This window comes from Rattus rattus, chromosome 11, assembly GCF_011064425.1.
Source record: "Rattus rattus isolate New Zealand chromosome 11, Rrattus_CSIRO_v1, whole genome shotgun sequence".
In the NCBI taxonomy this organism is placed as follows: Eukaryota; Metazoa; Chordata; class Mammalia; order Rodentia; family Muridae; genus Rattus; species Rattus rattus.
The window spans coordinates 31,775,595-31,795,709 of NC_046164.1; the positions used below are offsets into that span (position 1 = coordinate 31,775,595).

The following is a 20,115-nucleotide window of genomic DNA, read 5'->3' on the forward strand; positions in this document are numbered from 1 at the left end:
CATCTTCAGTGCACACTACAAAATCCTGAAGTAAATGAAGTTGGGTGTTTTTGTCAGAACCATACCTCTGTGTGGCTTATCTATGTGTACACACATATGCACAGCTGAAAACAAAAACTGACTTTCTTATGGCTGTGAACTGACTAGAGAGGGCTGGGGGGGGTCAATGTCAGAGCCTAATTACAATTTCTCTTGGACTTCCTCTATCACTAGCCGTTTAGTGGCCATTTCTCACACCCTCGTAACAGGTACAACCTTTCAAGTGTATTAACACAGCACTGGCTTCCACCAACTAAAAGGCTAAGAATGTCATCAGACAGCGTCTGAGACCCACATCTGACTGCTGTATTCCACATACCTGGTATTTCCCCCAATGTGTCTGACAACTCTGTTGTGTTACTGTGAAATGATGAGAGGCTGCCACATTAAATCGCACACTTTGGAGTAAGTTGCACCTACGCTCCCAGGCCACAGCTGCTTATATTTGGCTACAGAAGAAATTTAGTCTCTTTGAGGTAGAAATTGCTTTTGCATCGGATGTGTAGGCATGTACATGTCCTGGAATCTCTGTGTTCTGAGTCACTAGATACAATACAACGGACAGGCACTGCTAACTGTGTTCACAGTGTGTGGCTAGACTTATTGCTGACTTTGCCTGAAAACCTGAGAGCCCAACAGGGCAACTGACAGTGTAAGGACAGCCGAGAGACCTCTGCAGCACGGGGTAAGATACAAACGACAATGGTCCATTTTCCTTTTCTTTCATAGCAGAAGTCAGGGCCTCAAGCACGCTAGCCAGCTAACTTCCTCACCACGACATGGAAAGTTCACAAGTGCCTACTGCGAAATTTTCAAGTTCACCATGCCAAGCCCTGAACTCAAATTCATAACGGTTGTCAATTTGTGCTATTCCCAGACGTGTTCGAGAGTGCTGTCCACTGTAGGTGTTCGCATGGATGTGGACTTACTCAGTCATGAGTTTCCTTTGAAATGACTGCGATGAACTCATAGTTTTACTTCGTCTCCTATGTAAGCTCTGCAGGGATAAATGCTTTAGTTTAATTTGGTCACAGCATTACCTGTTGAAACCACATGCTACAATTGATTCTGCTAAAAACAGCACTTTCCCACAGGTGTGGCAGTACATGTCCACACCCCTAACTTAGGAGGCTGAGGCAGGAAGAGCATGAGTTTGTGGCCAGTTTAGACTGCAGAGTCTGTCTTCGGAAGAACAGACAAAGTCTTCAGATGACCAGTCAGAGCAAGCAAATGCACACAGCACACATTTGTAATTCTCCAGTTCACACTAGATTCCTGTTTGAGTATGACTCTTGTTATTTAGTTATTCAGTCTTGTTATTTAGTCCAGAACTCATTTTGTAGCCCAAGCCGGGGCTAGCTTTGAATTTGAAATCCTCATGGCTTAACCTTTCAAATGTGGGCATGACAGGTGTGCGTTTCCACCCCTGATTTGAAGAGTTAATTTTATCAGAAAAGTTTATAGTTTATGACATTTAGTTTTATTAAAATATTTATACATTTTACTGTAACCTACAAGAGATGATAAACCATGCCACCATAACTATAATCCAGCAGCATAACCCTCTACATGTCTTCTTAATCATGGATCAAAGTCTTAACTACCCAAAAGGAGTTTCTAAAGAAAAACAGACTGTGTTTGTTCAGCGGCTTTGTTAGGGATGATAGTAAAATATGTGCTTTTGAAATTCACCTTTGTCCCTTGTCAACTTTGAGAAATGTTACCAGCCTTCCTTCCACGCGTAGGTTACCTGAATGCTCAAGCAGAAGGGCCCCTTTACTCAGCAGGACAGCCTGCTCAGCAGGGTTCTGAGGACTACCTGATGCCACTTAAACATCTAGAAAGATTTTCCTACAATCTGCCGAGTTTTTCTGTAAGTTATCACATTAAAGAAATAAGCAATAAAAAGAAGTATTCTGTTTCCAAGGTGGCCTCCTGCTACCCTCTCAAAGGGTATCAAGGGGGGGGGGGAGCGCCATCTGCAGCAGTGTGGTTTCAGATAATTCCTCTTTGGAGACTGTATACAAGAAAGCAAAAGGCTCTGTGCACTCCTGGCCACCCTGGTGAGCCAGCCCAGGGCAACAGTGCAGTGTCTCCTCTGGGTGGGAAGAGGATTTTACCATCTTGTCTTCTGGTTCTGCCTAGCTTATTCCTATTGCCACAACTAGTAAGTTCATAACACCAGAGTTTTTGTTGTTGTTTTGTGTTTGAGATGGATCCCACCATGTGGACCAAGGTGGTAGAACGCCTTATCCTCCTGCCTAAGTCAGACTACTCAATGCTGGGACTCTAGACATTTGTCACCATGCCTGGCAATGGTTAACTCTTCTGTGAAGCCATAACACTAAGAGCTTCAGCAAATGAAAAGAAACAGAATTTTAAGGGGTTTTGATAATGTGAGAGAAGGCAAGTTCCTTTGATGAAGAGTCCATCCATAGCAATGTTATTATCTAGTTAAATCAACTTAAATGGAGGGAATTTTAGATTTTTTTTGTGGGGGTAATAAGAACCTAAGGCAGGTTCTCACTCTGGAGCCTTGGCTGGCCTACACGGAGCTCATTACATAGACCAGGCTGACCTCCAAATGAGCTATGGCATTAAAAGGCATCACCACCATACCCAGCTTTTCCTTCTGACTTTTAAGTCTGTTTACGTCAACAGAAAAAAACTAGACATGATTCACTAAACTAAGAACCAGGAGGAAATAGCACTCTATTCTCTCTTACTGCTGTTGGAGATGGTCTAGTTTCAAATACACCAACTAGCCACAGTCTGCAGAGTGCTGGTCTCCCAGACCTGCACCAGGTCCCAGGGGAGGTAATCTTCTGTTGGAGGTTGGTGATACACAGCAGTAACAGAGCAAAAAGACAGCTAATTCACCAACACCAAAATACCTGGTGTTCAGTTCATTAAAATATTTGAAACACAAAGACATTATATTATTTTCAAAAACAAAAAAGAACAGTTAACTCTCAAATTAAGAACATTGTGTCTAGGAGGGAGTGCAAAGGGAGAACATAGGTCTGTGTATCTCAGATGTACCTACATTTCCTTTCAATATTACAGCCAATACTTTCCCAATCTGTAAACAAACAAAACCTTGTAAGTTCATATGGGGAGTACCCCACCTCTTTTTAAACACATGATCTAACAATAGTATGCTGACATTGTTAAGTATATCCAAATCATTACCACTGAACGTCTAGGTAAGCACTCACACATAAAACTTAAGGGAAAAAAAAAAGCAACAGTCGAAGAAAGATTACATCATGAGGTAGTCATAGCACCATCCTGTTCTGGCAAAGAAAGTAAAAATAAGGCGGCCAACTAATTTCATGACCTTGTAGAACATCAGAAACGTCCTGAAATCAAGATGGGCATCTTGTTGGCCTCATGGCTGATGCCTGTGATCCTTAGTTGCATAAAAGGTTTCAGGCCACCCTGAACTTCAGAACCCATTTCAAAACAAGACAGAACACAAAAACATGACCAGCATCTTGTAATCTGTTTTCAGGGCTATCAGAATAATGGAAATCTCAGCCTGGCAAAGCGTGTGAGCTTGGTACCTGGTAGGGTAGAAAAGGAGACTAAGAGGAGAAGGCTAGCTCAGGTTACACAGTAAGACTCTAAGAACAGAGCAGAACAAGAGTAAAAAAGAACTGACATTTTCAGTGTTTTCAAGAATGAAGATAAAAGGCTATTCTTAACTACTCCCAGGTCGAGGTGACAATTCTAGCTCACCAAGAGGACAGCAGTGCTTGAGAATATGGTTCAGTAACAGTGCTGCGAATCACCAACCAGGCCTCAGAACACACCCAGCACAAGTTTTGTGAAGACAGAAGGGCTGTGACTGGATGCTGGTGCAGTGGCAATAGCAAGTGAAAGCAAATCTGTACAGTAAAGTATCAGGCATGCGCTAAACTTCACAGGCCAACTGTGAAGCCGAATACCAGGGGAAAGTCAGAGGTCTGACTATGGACAGAGACACATACAGACCCAGTGTAACTGAACTCCGCAGACACAGATCCAATATGCATCTAAGTCAGCACTGCATAAGTCACCACCTTACATGTGACTGCAGCAGGAGTCCTCCAAAGCCTGTATGGCTAGCCTGCGTCTACAAGGAAACAATCAGATACGTCCATAACTACCACACAAACAACCACAGGGAAGGCTGTGGTTCCAACTGACTGAAAATTGTTCACTTAGAAAACTATCCTAATAATTAATGGAAATCATTGTTTACTATCATTCAAGGTTTTGTTAAATTTATTTTGTGGAGTTTAAGATAAAATTACATGGTCTATATTCTACATGACTGGAATCTAGTCATTAAAGAATGTGGTACAGTATCTGCTGGTAATTTGGATACATACAGTGAGCCCTTCATGAGTTAAAGAGCAACAGTCACCTCAAAGCTAACAATGTCACATCAGTTTTACCACTGCTACTGAACTCTGGAATAGCCATTTTAACCCAAATATCCACAGTTGTTTGGAAAATACATTGTCTGACAAAAGAGTTTATATAGAGTAATAGTGACTACATGTAAAAAGCCAGTGATATACAATAAAAGACCATAGGTAATTTATTAGCTTATAAATAAACATTGGAATTTCTGGACAGTAATCCATGATTTTTGGCCAGTCTAAAAACTACCTGTGGTTCATGACTTAACAAACCTAAAATCAGAAACAGGAGGAGCTAAGGAACATCTTAAATATTTCCTTGGACATGTAACAAGGTCACTGTAACAAGTGTGCCTCAGACGTGATTTCCAGTACATGGGCACTTGGATTCTTGATTTAAGATAAGATATTGTAAGCTATTAACTAAAACTAAGTGCTGGAAGCATGACTGGCACACGGTAATGCATATATAATGCACCCTAGTTTCTCTGTGTGTGTTTGAAGTATGGGAATGCACATTTCTAAAGAATTTTTTCAGCACTGAACACATTTTTAATTATAGTTATAAAAGTTTTTAAAGTCTTATACTTAATATTAATTGTGAAAATATTTTTACAATATAATTTTGAAACTATAATTGACCAAAAATAAGGGGAAAGTGACCTCTTAGCTAGGCCAGTTTCCTCTCAAGCGCACAGCTGTGGCATTCTCCAGACTGACAGCTATATACAGAACCCTGGCATAGTCTGCATGGTCATCGTTGATTTCCGCCCTTTCTGATGCCTGAGGCTAATTCAGTACAGTGTGAATATACAATCAGTTCACACTCGAACACAGAGAACACTGCATTTTGGACCAGCACTACTTTGAACTGCACTAATTATGGTGGTAGGACACACCCACCCTGGCTAGACAAATGTTAAATGAAGGTGTAAAGCCATTAAAACCCTTGGTACACTGAGTGTGTCACAGAAAAGTGTTCTATGGACTCAAGCTGTTAGTTCCTGTGGTATGGGAAAGACTGGGGGTGGGCACAGACAGGAGACTGCATTGCGTCAAAGTTTTTAAGACAATTTCGAATGTCCCATATAGGATATGAGATACTCGCATTTAGGTATTAAATGTGTGTGTGTGTAACGCAGTACTTCAGAGAAGTACAAAGCAACACTTTTAAAAAACATAGGTATATAAATTAACAAAATTGGTATTTAAAAGGTTTAATACAAGGGGGAGTACCAATTCTTTTACAAATTATTAAGCATAGTTTATATAATTTCAAATGTTATTCACATTATTGCTCTATACCACAACTGTATGGAACGAGTTCTTGACACACATTAAAATGTGTGTAATTTTAGGCTTATAAAAACCAAAGTCTACACATAGGCCACTCAGAAACATACAGTGTGGAGCTATGTACAACCAGATAGGAAAAATACATGTATGTGCACATGTAAATCAACATGCTAACCTGATCAATCAAAACAGCACATAACTAGATTGAAAGTGAATGGGAGACTGGAAATAGTGCTAAAGTGCCCTCCGTTTCTTAGTAACGATCTGCTCTATATCCATATACCAGTGGCGTCTCAAATATCAGATGATTTTTAATTCTAGAACTTTGTTTCCTTTCCAAAGTATTCAGAAACATATCTGTTCTACAATTATGTTAGATTGGGAAACATGTTTAACTTCGAATTTTAAAAAGGACAATTCTCTACTCCTGTAGGTAAGATCTGCAGAACAACAGCAGTAACTGGAGCACAGCTTCCTCACTGCCCTGCCCACTGGTACTCGGGAAACTGATGCCACTCTACGCTGAGGCTGAACTCTAGCGGACTGTAGGTTCGTGCACACCATTGTGATGTATCTTACTCTAGAGAAATTAACCACTTTTGAAGACAGGTATTTTCAAAAGGGCAGCCAGTTCTTCATAAGGCTAAGTTGTATCTACTGAGACATCACATCAGGAACTGCGGGGTTCCTGGGAAAGGTCAGCTCAGGGCCCAAAGACTATGTGAGAAAACTTAGTTTTCAAATAACTATTGTGGCAAATTCTAAAGGGAAGAAAAAAAAAGTACATGAGCATGTTATAACAGATAATAATATGTTTTTCTATATTAAGGAATTGACAAAGAACTATGTATGTGAAACTTGTTGACAAAATAACAAAGGCTGGCCATTTTTATGCTAAGTTCAAATGTATTTTTTTTTTGAGAATACAAAAAGTAATCCTTGAAAATCAGAATATATAACAGAAAAGAGCACAATAACTTAAGTATTAAACATCTGTATGAAATAACTTGCAAAGTTTGACAACTATGCACACATAGAACATGCGGTTATTTAAAAAACAGAACAAACAAAAACACCACCCGATTCTGTAGAACCAGCATCATTTCACCAGCAGGAGAGCACCAAGCAAGGCACCATTGGAAAGACAACACACTTGGAAAGTCTCTATAAATAAAGCAAATGCTAATCTGGTCGAAAAATTGGTGTCTTTGGTAAAAATTCTATGAGGATGACCTGTAAAAGGAGAAGAAAAAGATGTTTTAAACAAATTGATACACACACACACACACACACACACACATTTTAGGGTGAAAAAAAAACCTGAGGCTAGAAGGAGCTTCTGGGAAGAGCTGGGAAGAGCGAGAAGGGCAGGCATGGTGTGGGCAGGAGGGGACAGGAAGGTATGGAGGAGTGAGCAGGAGGGGACAGGAAGGTATGGAGGAGTGAGCAGGAGGGACAGGAAGGTATGGAGGAGTGGGCAGGAGGCACAGGAAGGTATGGAGGGGGGGAGCAGGGGGGACAGGGACAGGGAGGTATGGAGGTGTGGGCAGGAGGGGGACAGGAAGGTATGGAGGAGTGGGCAGGAGGCACAGGAAGGTATGGAGGAGTGGAGGAGGCACAGGAAGGTATGGAGGAGTGAGCAGGAGGGACAGGAAGGTATGGAGGAGTGGGCAGGAGGCACAGGAAGGTATGGAGGAGTGAGCAGGAGGGGACAGGAAGGTATGGAGGAGTGGGCAGGAGGGACAGGAAGGTATGGAGGAGTGGGCAGGAGGGACAGGAAGGTAGGGGGCAGGAGGCACAGGAGGAGGTATGGAGGAGTGAGCAGGAGCAGGAGGGACAGGAAGGGATGGAGGAGTGGGCAGGAGGCACAGGAAGGTATGGAGGAGTGGGCAGGAGGCACAGGAAGGTATGGAGGAGTGCAGATACATTATATACAATAGAAAGGTCAGAGGGAAGCTCAGACACAGCTGATACAAGCTGACAAAACACAAAGTGTTCTTTTGGAATCCATGCATGTTTCAACTTTAATTTTATCTTTCTTAATGACAGGTTACTATGTGATCCTGACTGGCCTCAGCCCCTATGTAGGCCACGTTGTTTTCTTCCCCAGTGCTAGGATTAAACATATGTGCCAGCATGTCCACCCAGATTTTATCATTATTAAAACAGACATTTATCTGATAACCCAGAACCTCATCAATGAAATGATTTTTGGGGCAGAGGCAGGCATTTCTTTGAGTTTGAGGGTGGTCTGATCAGCACAACCAGTTCCAGGATAGTCTCACCACCAGCACCCCCTCCAAAGAGAAAAAAAACCTTTGACAAAAAGGGAAAACATCTCATTGTATTTGATGTGAATAATTTGAATAATTTCTAAGGTTGGGAACTCATTTTTCTCAGAAACTTGTTTTGACAAGGGAAAATCTGATTGTATGCTTAGTTAACCTCTTGGGCCAGGAACTTTCATTTTCTATTGGCTTGTTGGTTTGTCTCAGAAAAGAACACTTCCATTCTTGGTTAAAAATACTTTTCTTTCTCTAGTTACCCTACAGGAAGCCTTAGGTGTCAGGCAAGCCACTTTCCTGACCTACTGTGTACTGGGAAGACACCCTTAGCCTAGTACAATGGTTCTCACTGAGGCTGAGAGCTTGCTGAGTGCTCAGCCCTAAGCAGAGCATCTCCAGTGTAAGGAAGAGCTCTGTCCTCTGGACACCATGCTGCTGTACTCCTGAACTCCAGCAGCTGTGGTGACCTGCACTCGCTTTGACAGGTCCAGGGCGCACGTGGAACAGGGCTCACACAGCCTCACCCACCCCTTCCTGAGGAGTTCCTGCAAAGCTGCTGGGAGAGGAAGCATCCCGGAGGCTCTGCTAAGTTGCTCAATACCCAGTAAATGATCGGTACCAAAGCACAGGCCAGCAGCCTGACTAAACCCAACAGGTTATTTTTAAAAACAAAGAAACGGTAAGTACACACGAACAGGAGGAAGCAGTGCTGGGAAGAAGGGTTACAGAGGAGTTGGGAGTGGAAGAAGACAAAGAAACTGAGGGAGAAGGGTGACAAACACATCATACACGTTTGAAATTGTCCAATTATTAACATTTTTTCTCAGGGCTGGAAAGAGAGCTTAGTAGTTAAGAGCATTGGCTGCTCCTACAGAGGACCTGCGTTAGGTTCCCAGCACCCACAACTCCAACTCCAGTCCTAGTGTATCCGATGCCCTCTTTTGGCCTTCAATAGCACCAGGCATGAATCTGGTACACAAACATACATGCAGCCCAAACACTCCTACATATAAAATAAAAATATATCTCTTCAGAAAGTACTTTTTCCTTAACCCTGCTTCTTTGTGCTCCTTTTCCCTGTATCTCATGGTCTTCACCTATAAACAGATTAGACCAGATGAAAAGGTTCTTTGTAGCTCTAAAAGTTAATGTTTAATACTTAAATGCTCGCAGGCTCACACTGAATTCATACTTTGGTAATCAAACATTTCTTCTACTGTAGTGTTTTTAAATTCCAGGCTCCAGGGGTGAGCATATTATTTTACAGTATAAACTTAAAAATGTAAAACAGTGGCTATTTTTCATTATATTATTTTATGTGCATTTGTGTTTTGTCTCAAAAACTCTCTCTCTCTCTCTCTCTCTCTCTCTCTCTCTCTCTCTCTCTCTCTCTCTCTCTCTCTCTCTCTAAGAGAATTGAACCTGAGTTCTCTGTAAAGGTAACAAGGACTCTAAACTGGGGAACCAACTCTCCAGCCCAATTGAGCCTGTCTGAGTCTGCCTTAGTTTTAAAGAACAGTCTCCTGAAAATTGTTTGGTTCACAAACCCCACAAGTACTTCATACCCAAGTAACAACAACAAAAATAATAGTTTTTCATTGGTACTTTGTAGATTACTTCTAACAGTCAAAACATAATCAAGGGGAAGCACTTTAACAAAAAGTTGTATAAGCTATAGGCAAAAGTGCATGCATGGTAGAGCAGTTCAAAGTAGTTGGGAAGGAGGCATGCCCTTCTTACTAGACTGTGACTACAAGCTCACAGGCTTCAGAGCTTTCCAAGCCTTGCTTATTCCTATGTTCAAGTACCACAAATATTCACACCCTAATATCTTTTTAAAAAATCACTTTAAAATTAATTTTCAGCTGAGAATGACGGTGCACGCCTTTAGCTCCAGTATCTGGGAGGCAGAGGCAGGAGAATCTGTCTGTGAATTCAGGGCTAGCCTGGTCTACAGAGCAAGTTCCCAGGCAGCCAGGGCTACACAGACACTGTCTCGGAAGAAAAAAAAAAAAGACAGAGAAAGAAAAAAATTACTTTTTGTATACCTTCTATGATTATGTGAAATACAATTCATTTAAAAGTACTTAATTATATAAAAATTCAAGGTAAATTAAAATTTTTCAGGAAGTATACAGTTCAGAATGTTTTAAAGAGCTACTAATTTAATTGTAATGAAAGAATTTCATAAAGATTAAAAAAAGTCTAGTGCATATAATGTATGAACGAACATTTTTCATACAGCTCCACTTAGAAGTCACAGAATTTAGATTTTTCTTATACCAATACAAGAGATCCAACCCCTTGTGTGTAGACACATGCTCTACCATTGGACTATATCCAGTATGGGACTAGCTTTTTTTTTTTCCTTTCCAAAGTAAATTTAGAAACATCAAAAGGTAATTAAAGCTCCCTGTTTGAAGCTTGGTGTTTTGGTTTATAAATACATAATAACAAATTATTATTTCATGAAACCCTGGAAATGTCCCAAACTGCTACTGCTGCCCTGTCCCTCCATAGGGAGCGGGGGTCTCCCCACCAGTGATGGAATGGCAGCATCTGCCAGGTCAGTCGCAAGGAGGCTCTCAGCTGTGCCTTTTATGTTATAAAGAGCCGCATGCGTCTCTCCAGTGAACCCTGAATTCCTTAGTTTGTAAACAAATAGTTTGGAGGTTGCAGAGAGAAGGCATAAAATCTCTCTTCATGTTTTAGAAGAGAAAGATTTGGCTATTTGATAATGAAAGAGCCAGGAAATGGTTTCAGGGTCATTTCCAACGATGTGAACACTTTTAACACACAAACACGCACACACACACACACACACACACACACACACACACACACACACACACACACACACACACACAGAGTGCACACAGTGAGAGTTATTTTCAAAAAAACAGAGAAAATTCCTCAAAAATATAACAGTGGGTCTCTCACAAAGACTGGTTTTAGTTTCAACAATTAACTCCTTTCTTCAATCATCTTTCTTTAATCTAATAACCTCTTCATGTTTTAAAGTAAAACACTCAAGCTCAAGGGAGAATTAATAAATTCATAATTTCTTAAAGCATTCTGTTCCCAAAAAGAACAATTATTCAAACTAAGTCAGGGCATCAATAAATGTCTAGGGGTTGGGATTTAGCTCAGTGGTAGAGCGCTTGCCTAGCAAGCGCAAGGCCCTGGGTTCGGTCCCCAGCTCCAAAAAAAAAAAAAAAAAAAAAAAAAAAAAAAAAAAAATGTCTAAAATAACTGTGTGTATACACATGTATGTACATGTAGGCAAAGTGAGCCACCTTTTAAAGGATAAGACAGGGTGGTCAACATCTGGTTACATTTAAGGTAACTGTACAAAGCAATGTTCTAGTAGCATTTTGCAAAGCTCACTGCAGCCCTGAGGAACAGACAGCCACTCACTCTATAAAGGCGTCTCGGGCTCCAGCGGCTTGGCTGAAAGGTTCTCCTCCATACTTGGAAACTCATTAGCATTATATAAAACGCCATATCTGACGTGCTGCGTAACCAAGGTTGTGGTTATTCTTTATACAGCATCTAAAATTTCACACTCCATCAACACATGTTCAGGCCATTTTATCTTGGCAATTAATTTATTATTTTTCAGAACACAGTGAAGCCTTGTTTTCAAGTCATTCATAACTTTATAAATCAGTCCTGCACATGAAACCCAGGCATCTGTGAACCGTAGAAAATCCTTGCACTAGGGAGATTAAGCTCCTGACACCTTTGCTGATTAATAATCATGGAAAGAATAAGATCAGAAACAAAATAAATGATCATTTAATAGAGAAACTCACAAAACAGCCCTTTAACTTACATATTCCATCATGTTGTTCGTTTCACATTTCCTTTTGCTCAGTCTCCAGTGCAAGCACAGCTAGACATGAGGATGGCAAAAGAAGAGAAATGAGCTCCATTTTCCTGGGCACAAGGCTCGCCCATTCGTCCACCTCTCATATTTTCAGTCCAACAAAAGCATCTGTTTCCAGACTGTGCGATTCAGACCCAACAGTACCAAGCTGCTCCCCGCAGGACTCACCTTGTGGTATAACCTATTGTTTTCCCATTCTAATAACTTCTCAATCGATCTTCGTGTCTGGAAGACAAATGAGGAGAGTTCACTCGTGACTGGTTTTAGAAAAGCTGTTTTGCAGCTGCTTTTTGTGTGAAAAGGGAAGAAGTAAAAACCCACGACAGGCAAGCGTGGTCTGCACGCCATGGTCTAGCACTAAGCAGCAACCTCATCAGAAACACTAGTTTGTAAATAAACATGAATTTTCTTGGAAATATATATCAAATATTTTAAAAGTTTTTATTTTGCACTTCTGACTTAAAACTATTATTTTGCTTCTGACTTAAAACTATTAGTCTTAAAAGCAAATGTCATTTGCCAAATTTAAACTTAACCCCTCACTTCTTTAGAAAACATTTTGCAGTATTTAAATAGTAATGAACATTCCTTAATCTCTATTTTAAAACAATAATAATTTAAATATTAGCTAACAAAAAAATTGGCCTTTAGGGTAAGTCTAAAAAAACTAATAATGAAGGTTAATAAAGCTACCAAACCAAACTAATTTTAGGACCATATGAGAAAACCACTATGCTGGTTAGTGCAGTTTTCAAACAGAGCCCAATTTTTATTTAAGCAACATAAAAGTCGTATCTGAGAGTAAAATCCCATTCTTAATCCAACTGTCCTTTCAGGACTCAGCCGAGCCACTGATCTCCCTAGGTGCTGCAGTGCAGCCTCAGGGCATGCACATGCATGCTTCTTGCTTGAGTGTGAACAAGGAGCTAATGTGTGGGGCCAGGTGACTAACACTGCAGGTGTGAAGGGACAGCACCGCCATGTGATCAACATGACGTAGCTGTGGCTTGAAGGAAGCAGGTCCACTGATTTTAAATGTAAGTAAGTAAATAATAGTATGTTATATATGTGTATGTTATAAATAGGTAAGTCGGTAAGTACTGATAATCACATAAAATCTGCATGCCAACCAAGGAGTGAGGTGAAAACCCGGGAGGAACAAGCTGGTTCTGAAGACTGTGAGATAAAAACATTAGGATTTACTTGAAGTCTCTACTGAGTCCAGTCCAGCATGACGTACGCTTCAGCACGCTCAGCAACTACAGGCACTGAAGTCACACAGACGCCAATTATAACTCGGAGCTACCAACAAATCACCACGAGTGCTTATACATTCCAATCTTATGTCACGAAAATAGGAAAATCAGCTACTTTCTGACAATAATATGTCAATGACTAATTTATTACAGTTTTTGAGCAGTCTTTTTTGGCAAGAATTTTGAAGAAAAAGTGCCCTTGTTAGCAATGATCAGCAGCCCTCACTTGTTTCTTTGTAAGATAGCCTTTTAGAGGCAGCTCTCCTTTTAAATGAAAATAGGGCAGCAGTTATGGTCACACTTTTTGTTAATTTAGTTGCCAGTCAGCCCCAAATCAAAAGAAAATAAGGCTGCAGAGTGTAATTAACATTCAGTTCAGTCCTTTTGTCCCTTGTCTAGCCCCCAAGCTTTGTTAAAATTGCCATCTGAATGCTGAAGGCTGCAGGGAAATCGATTTGATTCTAATCGCACCATGAAAAGAACATGATCTAACTGCTTTCAGCCCTCCGTAAATCTGTACTAGGTCTTTAGCACAATGCAACTTCCAATTTAAAAAGCACTGAATGTCTCGTCAATGACTTTGTGAGGAAAGAAGAACAAGGAGCAGACATAAAAATTCCAATAGTTGTTTAAGCATTAAAGTTCATTTGCATCACAGCGGACCTGAAAAGGGCTGACCTCTCAAACCGCCTCTCAGGTCTATGAAGTTGTAGCCTTGACAAGCTCACATTGACAGAGCTCATTGACTCTGAAAGGCTACTCTATCAATGGTGAAAATGGCAATAGGCTCTCCTATGAGCAGGCATCTGCCTGCCCACCCGCTGCTAAACCAATGGTAAAACCATTTCAAAACCTGAATCCACCTTGTAATCTTCCTTTCTAGAATCTTTTAATAATAGATTAAGATTACTATACAATTTGAGGTTTTACTTTTTCTGATGGTTTAAAAGGGGATGGGGGAAGTTAAAGAAATAGGGTAGGAAGAAGTAGCTTTTGAAGTCTGTTAATACTAAAATTATATAAAAATAGTCCCTAAAAACTTAACTACATTCTGCAAGTTTTATTACTCAGAGTGGTTTTTTTTATCATACCAGCAAGTTATCAGAAATTTAAGTGATGCTATTCAATGAAAACATCCAATTATCATGCATACGTAAATACCATACGTATATACACATGGCATTTACCAATTTAAAAACATTAACTAAAAATAAAAACTAATTTCATACTAAAAACATTAACTTTTATATCAACTGCTATACCAATATTTGTGTAAAAAATAATTGCAAAGTATGAATCTGAAATTCTAAAATATTTATGTAGGAACTTGGAATTTACTCTTTGTCTCTAATTAGGAGCTTAATGATAGGGTTGGGTATAATAATTGTATCCAACAATATTACCAATTCTAAAGCAAACAACTTTAGATAGGCCGTATTCTGTATAATCATCTAAATATTCAATATTTCTACACTGTTGGAGTCTGAAGCAAAGCTGTGAATTAGCACTTGTGCAAGACTTCTCTCCTGCGTGACAGGTGACAAAGGCCGTTGCACGTGCAGCTCAATCCATCACTGCACTTGACATGTCGAGTGACTTACAGTGAGGAGGAGCAGGTGAGAACACACAAAGCCAGAAAGGACCCTTGGTCTGAGTACAACATTTCTAGCACACTAAGGTGACAAGCAGAGTGATTCTGGTAATGATTTTTTAAAAAGTAAAAAGGAAACTGCCACAAATTATTTGTTAGTAACAACAAAAGATCAAATTAAATGGAAGAAAAAAGGTTTAACCATAGAGAATGTTTCATACTATGCAATTATTTTTAGTTCACAAAATCAAAATATATTTTCAGGATGAAGTACAATACCAATTTGGCAGATAGTGGGGAAAATATGACTTTTCAGCATTATAAAAGCTATTTCAAAGCTTTTAAACTTCAGTGAAAAGAAAGAACATTTTAATTACAGTCATCTAGAAATAAAAGTTAAGAGTTTATGTCCACAGGGTTGTCAGATAGCTATTCTAAAGAAATATAAAATTCAACAAAGCTAAATCTGTTATCTATTAACTAGACCAGCAAATCTAATCATATAAATACTTGTCATTTAGCTTTAAGTGATTATACTGCTTTGCAAATTCAAAATATTTTAAGTTAATATGGATCAGAAAAAATATACAAATCAAATATGAAATACCAACAAAACATTATCCTTCTAGGCCAACTTCTAAAAATAAGTCATATTAGCTTTCTTAAAAGAATGCAGTGCTTGAGAAAAACACCAGATTGATAGCCATGGGAACTAAAAATCTTCTGTTTAGCTGAAAGAACAGGAGAAAGGGCAGTGCAGGCAGGCTTCAGTACAAGCTCCCTACAGTGGCCTTAATCCCTTTCAGTACTCACCCCTGGGGTGGAAAGACAGGTTAGTAGTTCTTTGCCATGAATCCCCAGTCCTTTTTGCTTAGGCTACCAACAAGAAACCTACTTTTATTACATGCAGTCCTGAGTTAAAAGGACCAAGACCACCAGCTTACACCATGTAAGCAAAACACGTCTTTGTGAGATGCTATCATGCAGTGAACCTGATTGAGAATGCCAGCTCCCAGCATCTAGACCCCATCAACCTTCCTCATCAGAGTTATTCTGAATGACAATTTTACAAAATAATACTAACATATTTTTCATTTCAACATCTTTACAGTTATATATTTCCTCACTATTAGCTAGTTCTAATATAGTTGCTTGGCTGTACAAGAGTGACTAAAATTCAAAACTACTTCAACTACTGAACAGGCAGTGCAGACTTAAGCTAAGCATTTGGCTTTATTTTTGTTGCCTTTGGTACAAATTTTTGATAGAACTGTGGAAAAGAGTCAGAACGTAAAAATTACAAAGCAAACTAGAAGATTAGAGTTCATGAGATGGTTAAGAAGATGATTAATCAGCAATACTGAATATAGCATACAGTTTTAACTCTAAAGAAGAATTGAGAAGCAACTGAAAGTAAGCCTAAAAGAGTAAAACCTCAATTACTAAAACAGAAAATTAAAATTAAATTTTGCTTTACTATAAGGCCTTTTTGTAACTGCCCCAAAACATTCCACCTTCCTAAGGAATAAAGTAATACTGCCATCCCAAGTTCACATTCTGAGCCACTAAACATAAGTAAGTTTTACAGGACAAGGAACCAGTTAGACACACTCACAATCAGTTGTTTGAAAAAAATAGTTTTTTCAAATTTTTACAAACATTTATTAAGTTCAACACCTTAAACCTGCAGTTAAAATTTACTTGAACTAGAAGTGTCCATTGTACTAAACACCGTCGGAGCAAACGCTCCAGTTCTTATTCAAACTGCTACCTTTGTAACTCACCATTTAGGGTGTAACTAGAATGACACCTCTAAAGCACTGGGATTCTATTTTTAACCCTGACATGTTCTTCAAAGAAAGGATCCATGCTTATGCATTTACACAAATGAAAACTGTAGAAATAAGTGGACAACAGTGGTTCTGAGGCTTTCAGGAGGAAACTGTATATAATCTGGAGCGCATTTCAATTTAAAGAGACGATTACAGTGATTCACTTCCGTTTGTTCTGGATTAATGTTAAATCCCACATTCCAGTGAGCTAAAAATCAAAAAGTGTATCTCAGTATAGTTAGACATACCAAACCTGGAATTTGCCAAGATAAACAGAAATATGAACCGATTCCTCAAAGGAATGTCTTTCCTCTATGTAAAACCTAAACATCAGCGTGTGGACACTGTATTCAGACCGCGCAGCCCAGCCGGGCACAGGGCAGCCGGGCACACAGGGCAGCCTGGGCACACAGGGCAGCCGGGCCAGCCTTCAGACGTGCCTGCCGCTAGTGAAGCAGTTAGGTGGGGAGCCCTCTGCCCAGCAGGAGCACTTGGGTGACTTTTAAGGAGCTCAGCCAGGCACAAGGGCATGACACTTCATCAGGCTAGCAAATGAATCTTAATTTTTTAGAGGTTATTCTGGTACTTTATGAATAATGAACATTTTCAACTTTTTCCAGAAGGACACATGAACACATATACAAAATACTGCTAAGAAAATTGATATTTGAGAATAATATTTGAAAAAATTCCTTGAAAAGATTTTTTAAACTAAAATTTAATTTCAAATAACAGCAGAAAATTAGAAAAACTTGATAAGTCAAGTAACTTCCATTAAGATAAAAAAGCCACTAGGGAGTTGTAGGTTTTGTTTGTCTTAGAACTGGCAGTGAGGAAAGGCCCACAGACTAAGGCACCTGCTGACTGCAGTAAACAATGGGAGAAACAAGAATAAGGGCAACAGGCATGTGCGGCTGCCACTCAGACTCTGACCGTGCTAGGTGCTTTCCTCCCAACAAGACCATTAGGCAGCTTGAATTACTTTCATTTTACATATGAAAATGGAATCTTCTAGGACAAGAAACTTAAAGCTACAGTAGGACACAGTGGTGCTGTGATCTGAAACCAAGGTTATACTTGAGAGCTACCAACCTCATGTCCTCCCCACCACAGGACAGAACTATGAATATGCAAAGAATACATTTCTGAAGCTATCCTAACAGAAATGTCAGCTATTACATGTAAGTTCTAAGCTACTAACCAGGTTATCTGCCTTAAATAACCAACTCAAACTAAAAATATGATTAATATAGTCAAGAAAACAGAAGAGAAAAATGAATGAAAACAGAACTTCAGAAGAAAATAGAAATGTAGAAAACAGAGACATCCTAGGACTATAATATACAGTATTTGATAGTAAAACTGTACTGGTTATCAGCCAACTGAACACAAAAGAGAGACCACATCTTTCTACGAGCCATCACACATCAACAGTATCACACTGAAACACATGTTTAAATTGCAAATGTTGAGTTTTAAACATTCAGTAGTGTTCCTGGGACTTCACAGATGCATGTGAATCTGAGGGCTGAGAAAATGGTTCAGTCAGCAAAGTGCTGTAAGATCCCAATAACACTATTAAGCATTTGCAATATTTTTATTTAATTAAAAATAGCTATCAAACTGGACATGATAATATGAGTACTAAAATTCCAGAACTCAGGAGGCTGAGGCAGAAGACTAGGCCATCCTGGACTCTATAATAAAACCTATCACAAAACATCAGCAATATCCACACGAATACCTTAATTTAGTTAAGAGCCACTTCCTTAAAAATGAAGCAACAGTAAATAAATACACTGTTCAGATACAAGCAGTTTTTTATGAGAATACTTTTCTGGAATTACAAATTTAAAACTTCAAAAAAAATCTCAAATAAGATTTTAAAACTACTATTTTCCTTGTATTTTATGCTGAGAAGACAATGACGAAAGAGCGGAAAACCCCCAGATCCCACGCCTAGAGTTAGACGAAGAGCACTCACTCCCTTCAGTTCGGTCTCCTGGTTCTCTTGCACTGCATCACCTCTCTGTGAGATGATGTTCATTATCTGTAACTGTGTGTAAATGGAAGTATCTGTACCTGGGAATGTGCACACAAGTGCAGGTGCCTGAAGAAACCAGAGTCACTGGAATCCCCAGTACTAGAGTTACAGATGGCTTCACTAATGGGTGATGGGAACTGAACTGAAGTTCTTTTGGAGGAGCACAAGCGCTTTTAATGGCTGCGCCATCTCTCCAGCTCACACTCACCTCTGTTTGAATAAATCTGCAAGGTTTGTTTTGTTTTATTTTTAAAATTTTACAAGTTTTTTTAAAAGACAGAATGGGGGGGAGGGGGGGTCTCTCCACTGAGTGTGTGCTCACCACTGGTAAGACCCTGCGGTGGTTTGAGTAAGAATGGCCACCACAGCCTCATATATTTGAGTGCTTATGACTCTGGAGTGGCCTTGTTTGAGAAGGATTAGGATTAGGAGGTATAACTTTGTGGAGGTAAGTGTGATCTTGTTGGAAAAAGTGTATAGCTAGGGGTAAACATAGAGGTTTCAAAAGGCCACACCAGGTCCAGTCAGTCTCAGTCTCAATCAGTCATTTCCATCATGCCTTGGGCGACACACACACACTTCAGATCAGAGGTAGCTCTCAGCTACTTCTCCAGCTCCTCACTTCCTGGCCACCAGGCTCCCAGCCATGATGACAATGGACTAAGCCTCTGAAACCTGCTAGCCCCTTAAGTAAATGCTTTCTTTTACAAGAGTTGCTTTGGTCATGGTGTCTCTTCACAGAAATGGAACAGTAACTAAGACAGAACCCAAGTTCCTAAACCAAGTCTTATAAAGTAAAACAAAGCCAGGTAAAATGGTACTCATCCATAATCCCAGCATTTAGGAAGTAAAGACACAAAGATTGGAAAGTCAAGGCCAATCTGTATTATCTGAACTATACAAGGCTATTTATTTATTTAAAACAAAGTTGTAGCTTATTGTCCTGCAAAAATAAAAAATAAAAGCAAGCATTAAAAAAATGGCAGAAGCAAAAGCCATGACTCTCAGTTGTCTGCATACTCTAGATCATACTCCATCACTGAGAGAAGCCATGACTCTCAGTTGTCTGCATACTCTAGATCATACTCCATCACTGAGAGAAGCCATGACTCTCAGTTGTCTGCATACTCTAGATCATACTCCATCACTGAGCGAAGCCATGACTCTCAGTTGTCTGTATACTCTAGATCATACTCCATCACTGAGAGAAGTCAGGGCAGGAACACGGAGGTGGGTAGAGTGAGAGCCATGGAGAAGTGCTACTTTCTGGCTTATTCCCCATGGCTTATTCCCCATGGCCTGCTCGGCCAAGACTCCCTGTCTAGTGGTAAAGCAGCCCCCAGTGACCTGAACCCTCTCGTATCAATTATCAATAAAGAAGATGCCCTCACAGACTCACCAGCAGGAAACTCTTATTACAGAGAGTTTCTCAGCTGGGGCCTAATCCCAAACGACTCTAGCCTGTGTCAAGTTG

General features: G+C 39.8%; 1 protein-coding gene across 1 annotated transcript in view; it reads right to left on the reverse strand.

The window, feature by feature from the left end:
* Positions 1 to 5,649: 5,649 nt before the first annotated feature.
* Positions 5,650 to 20,115, reverse strand: part of Chic2 (cysteine rich hydrophobic domain 2) — a 35,324-nt gene continuing 20,858 nt past the window's right edge. Inside the window, exons 4-6 of the mRNA XM_032915956.1 lie at positions 12,087 to 12,143; positions 11,865 to 11,924; positions 5,650 to 6,977 (exon numbers count right to left, since the gene is read on the reverse strand). Of these exons, the coding sequence (XP_032771847.1) occupies positions 6,927 to 6,977; positions 11,865 to 11,924; positions 12,087 to 12,143 (168 nt within the window). The 3' untranslated portion in view covers positions 5,650 to 6,926. The remainder of the gene's footprint in view (positions 6,978 to 11,864; positions 11,925 to 12,086; positions 12,144 to 20,115) is intronic.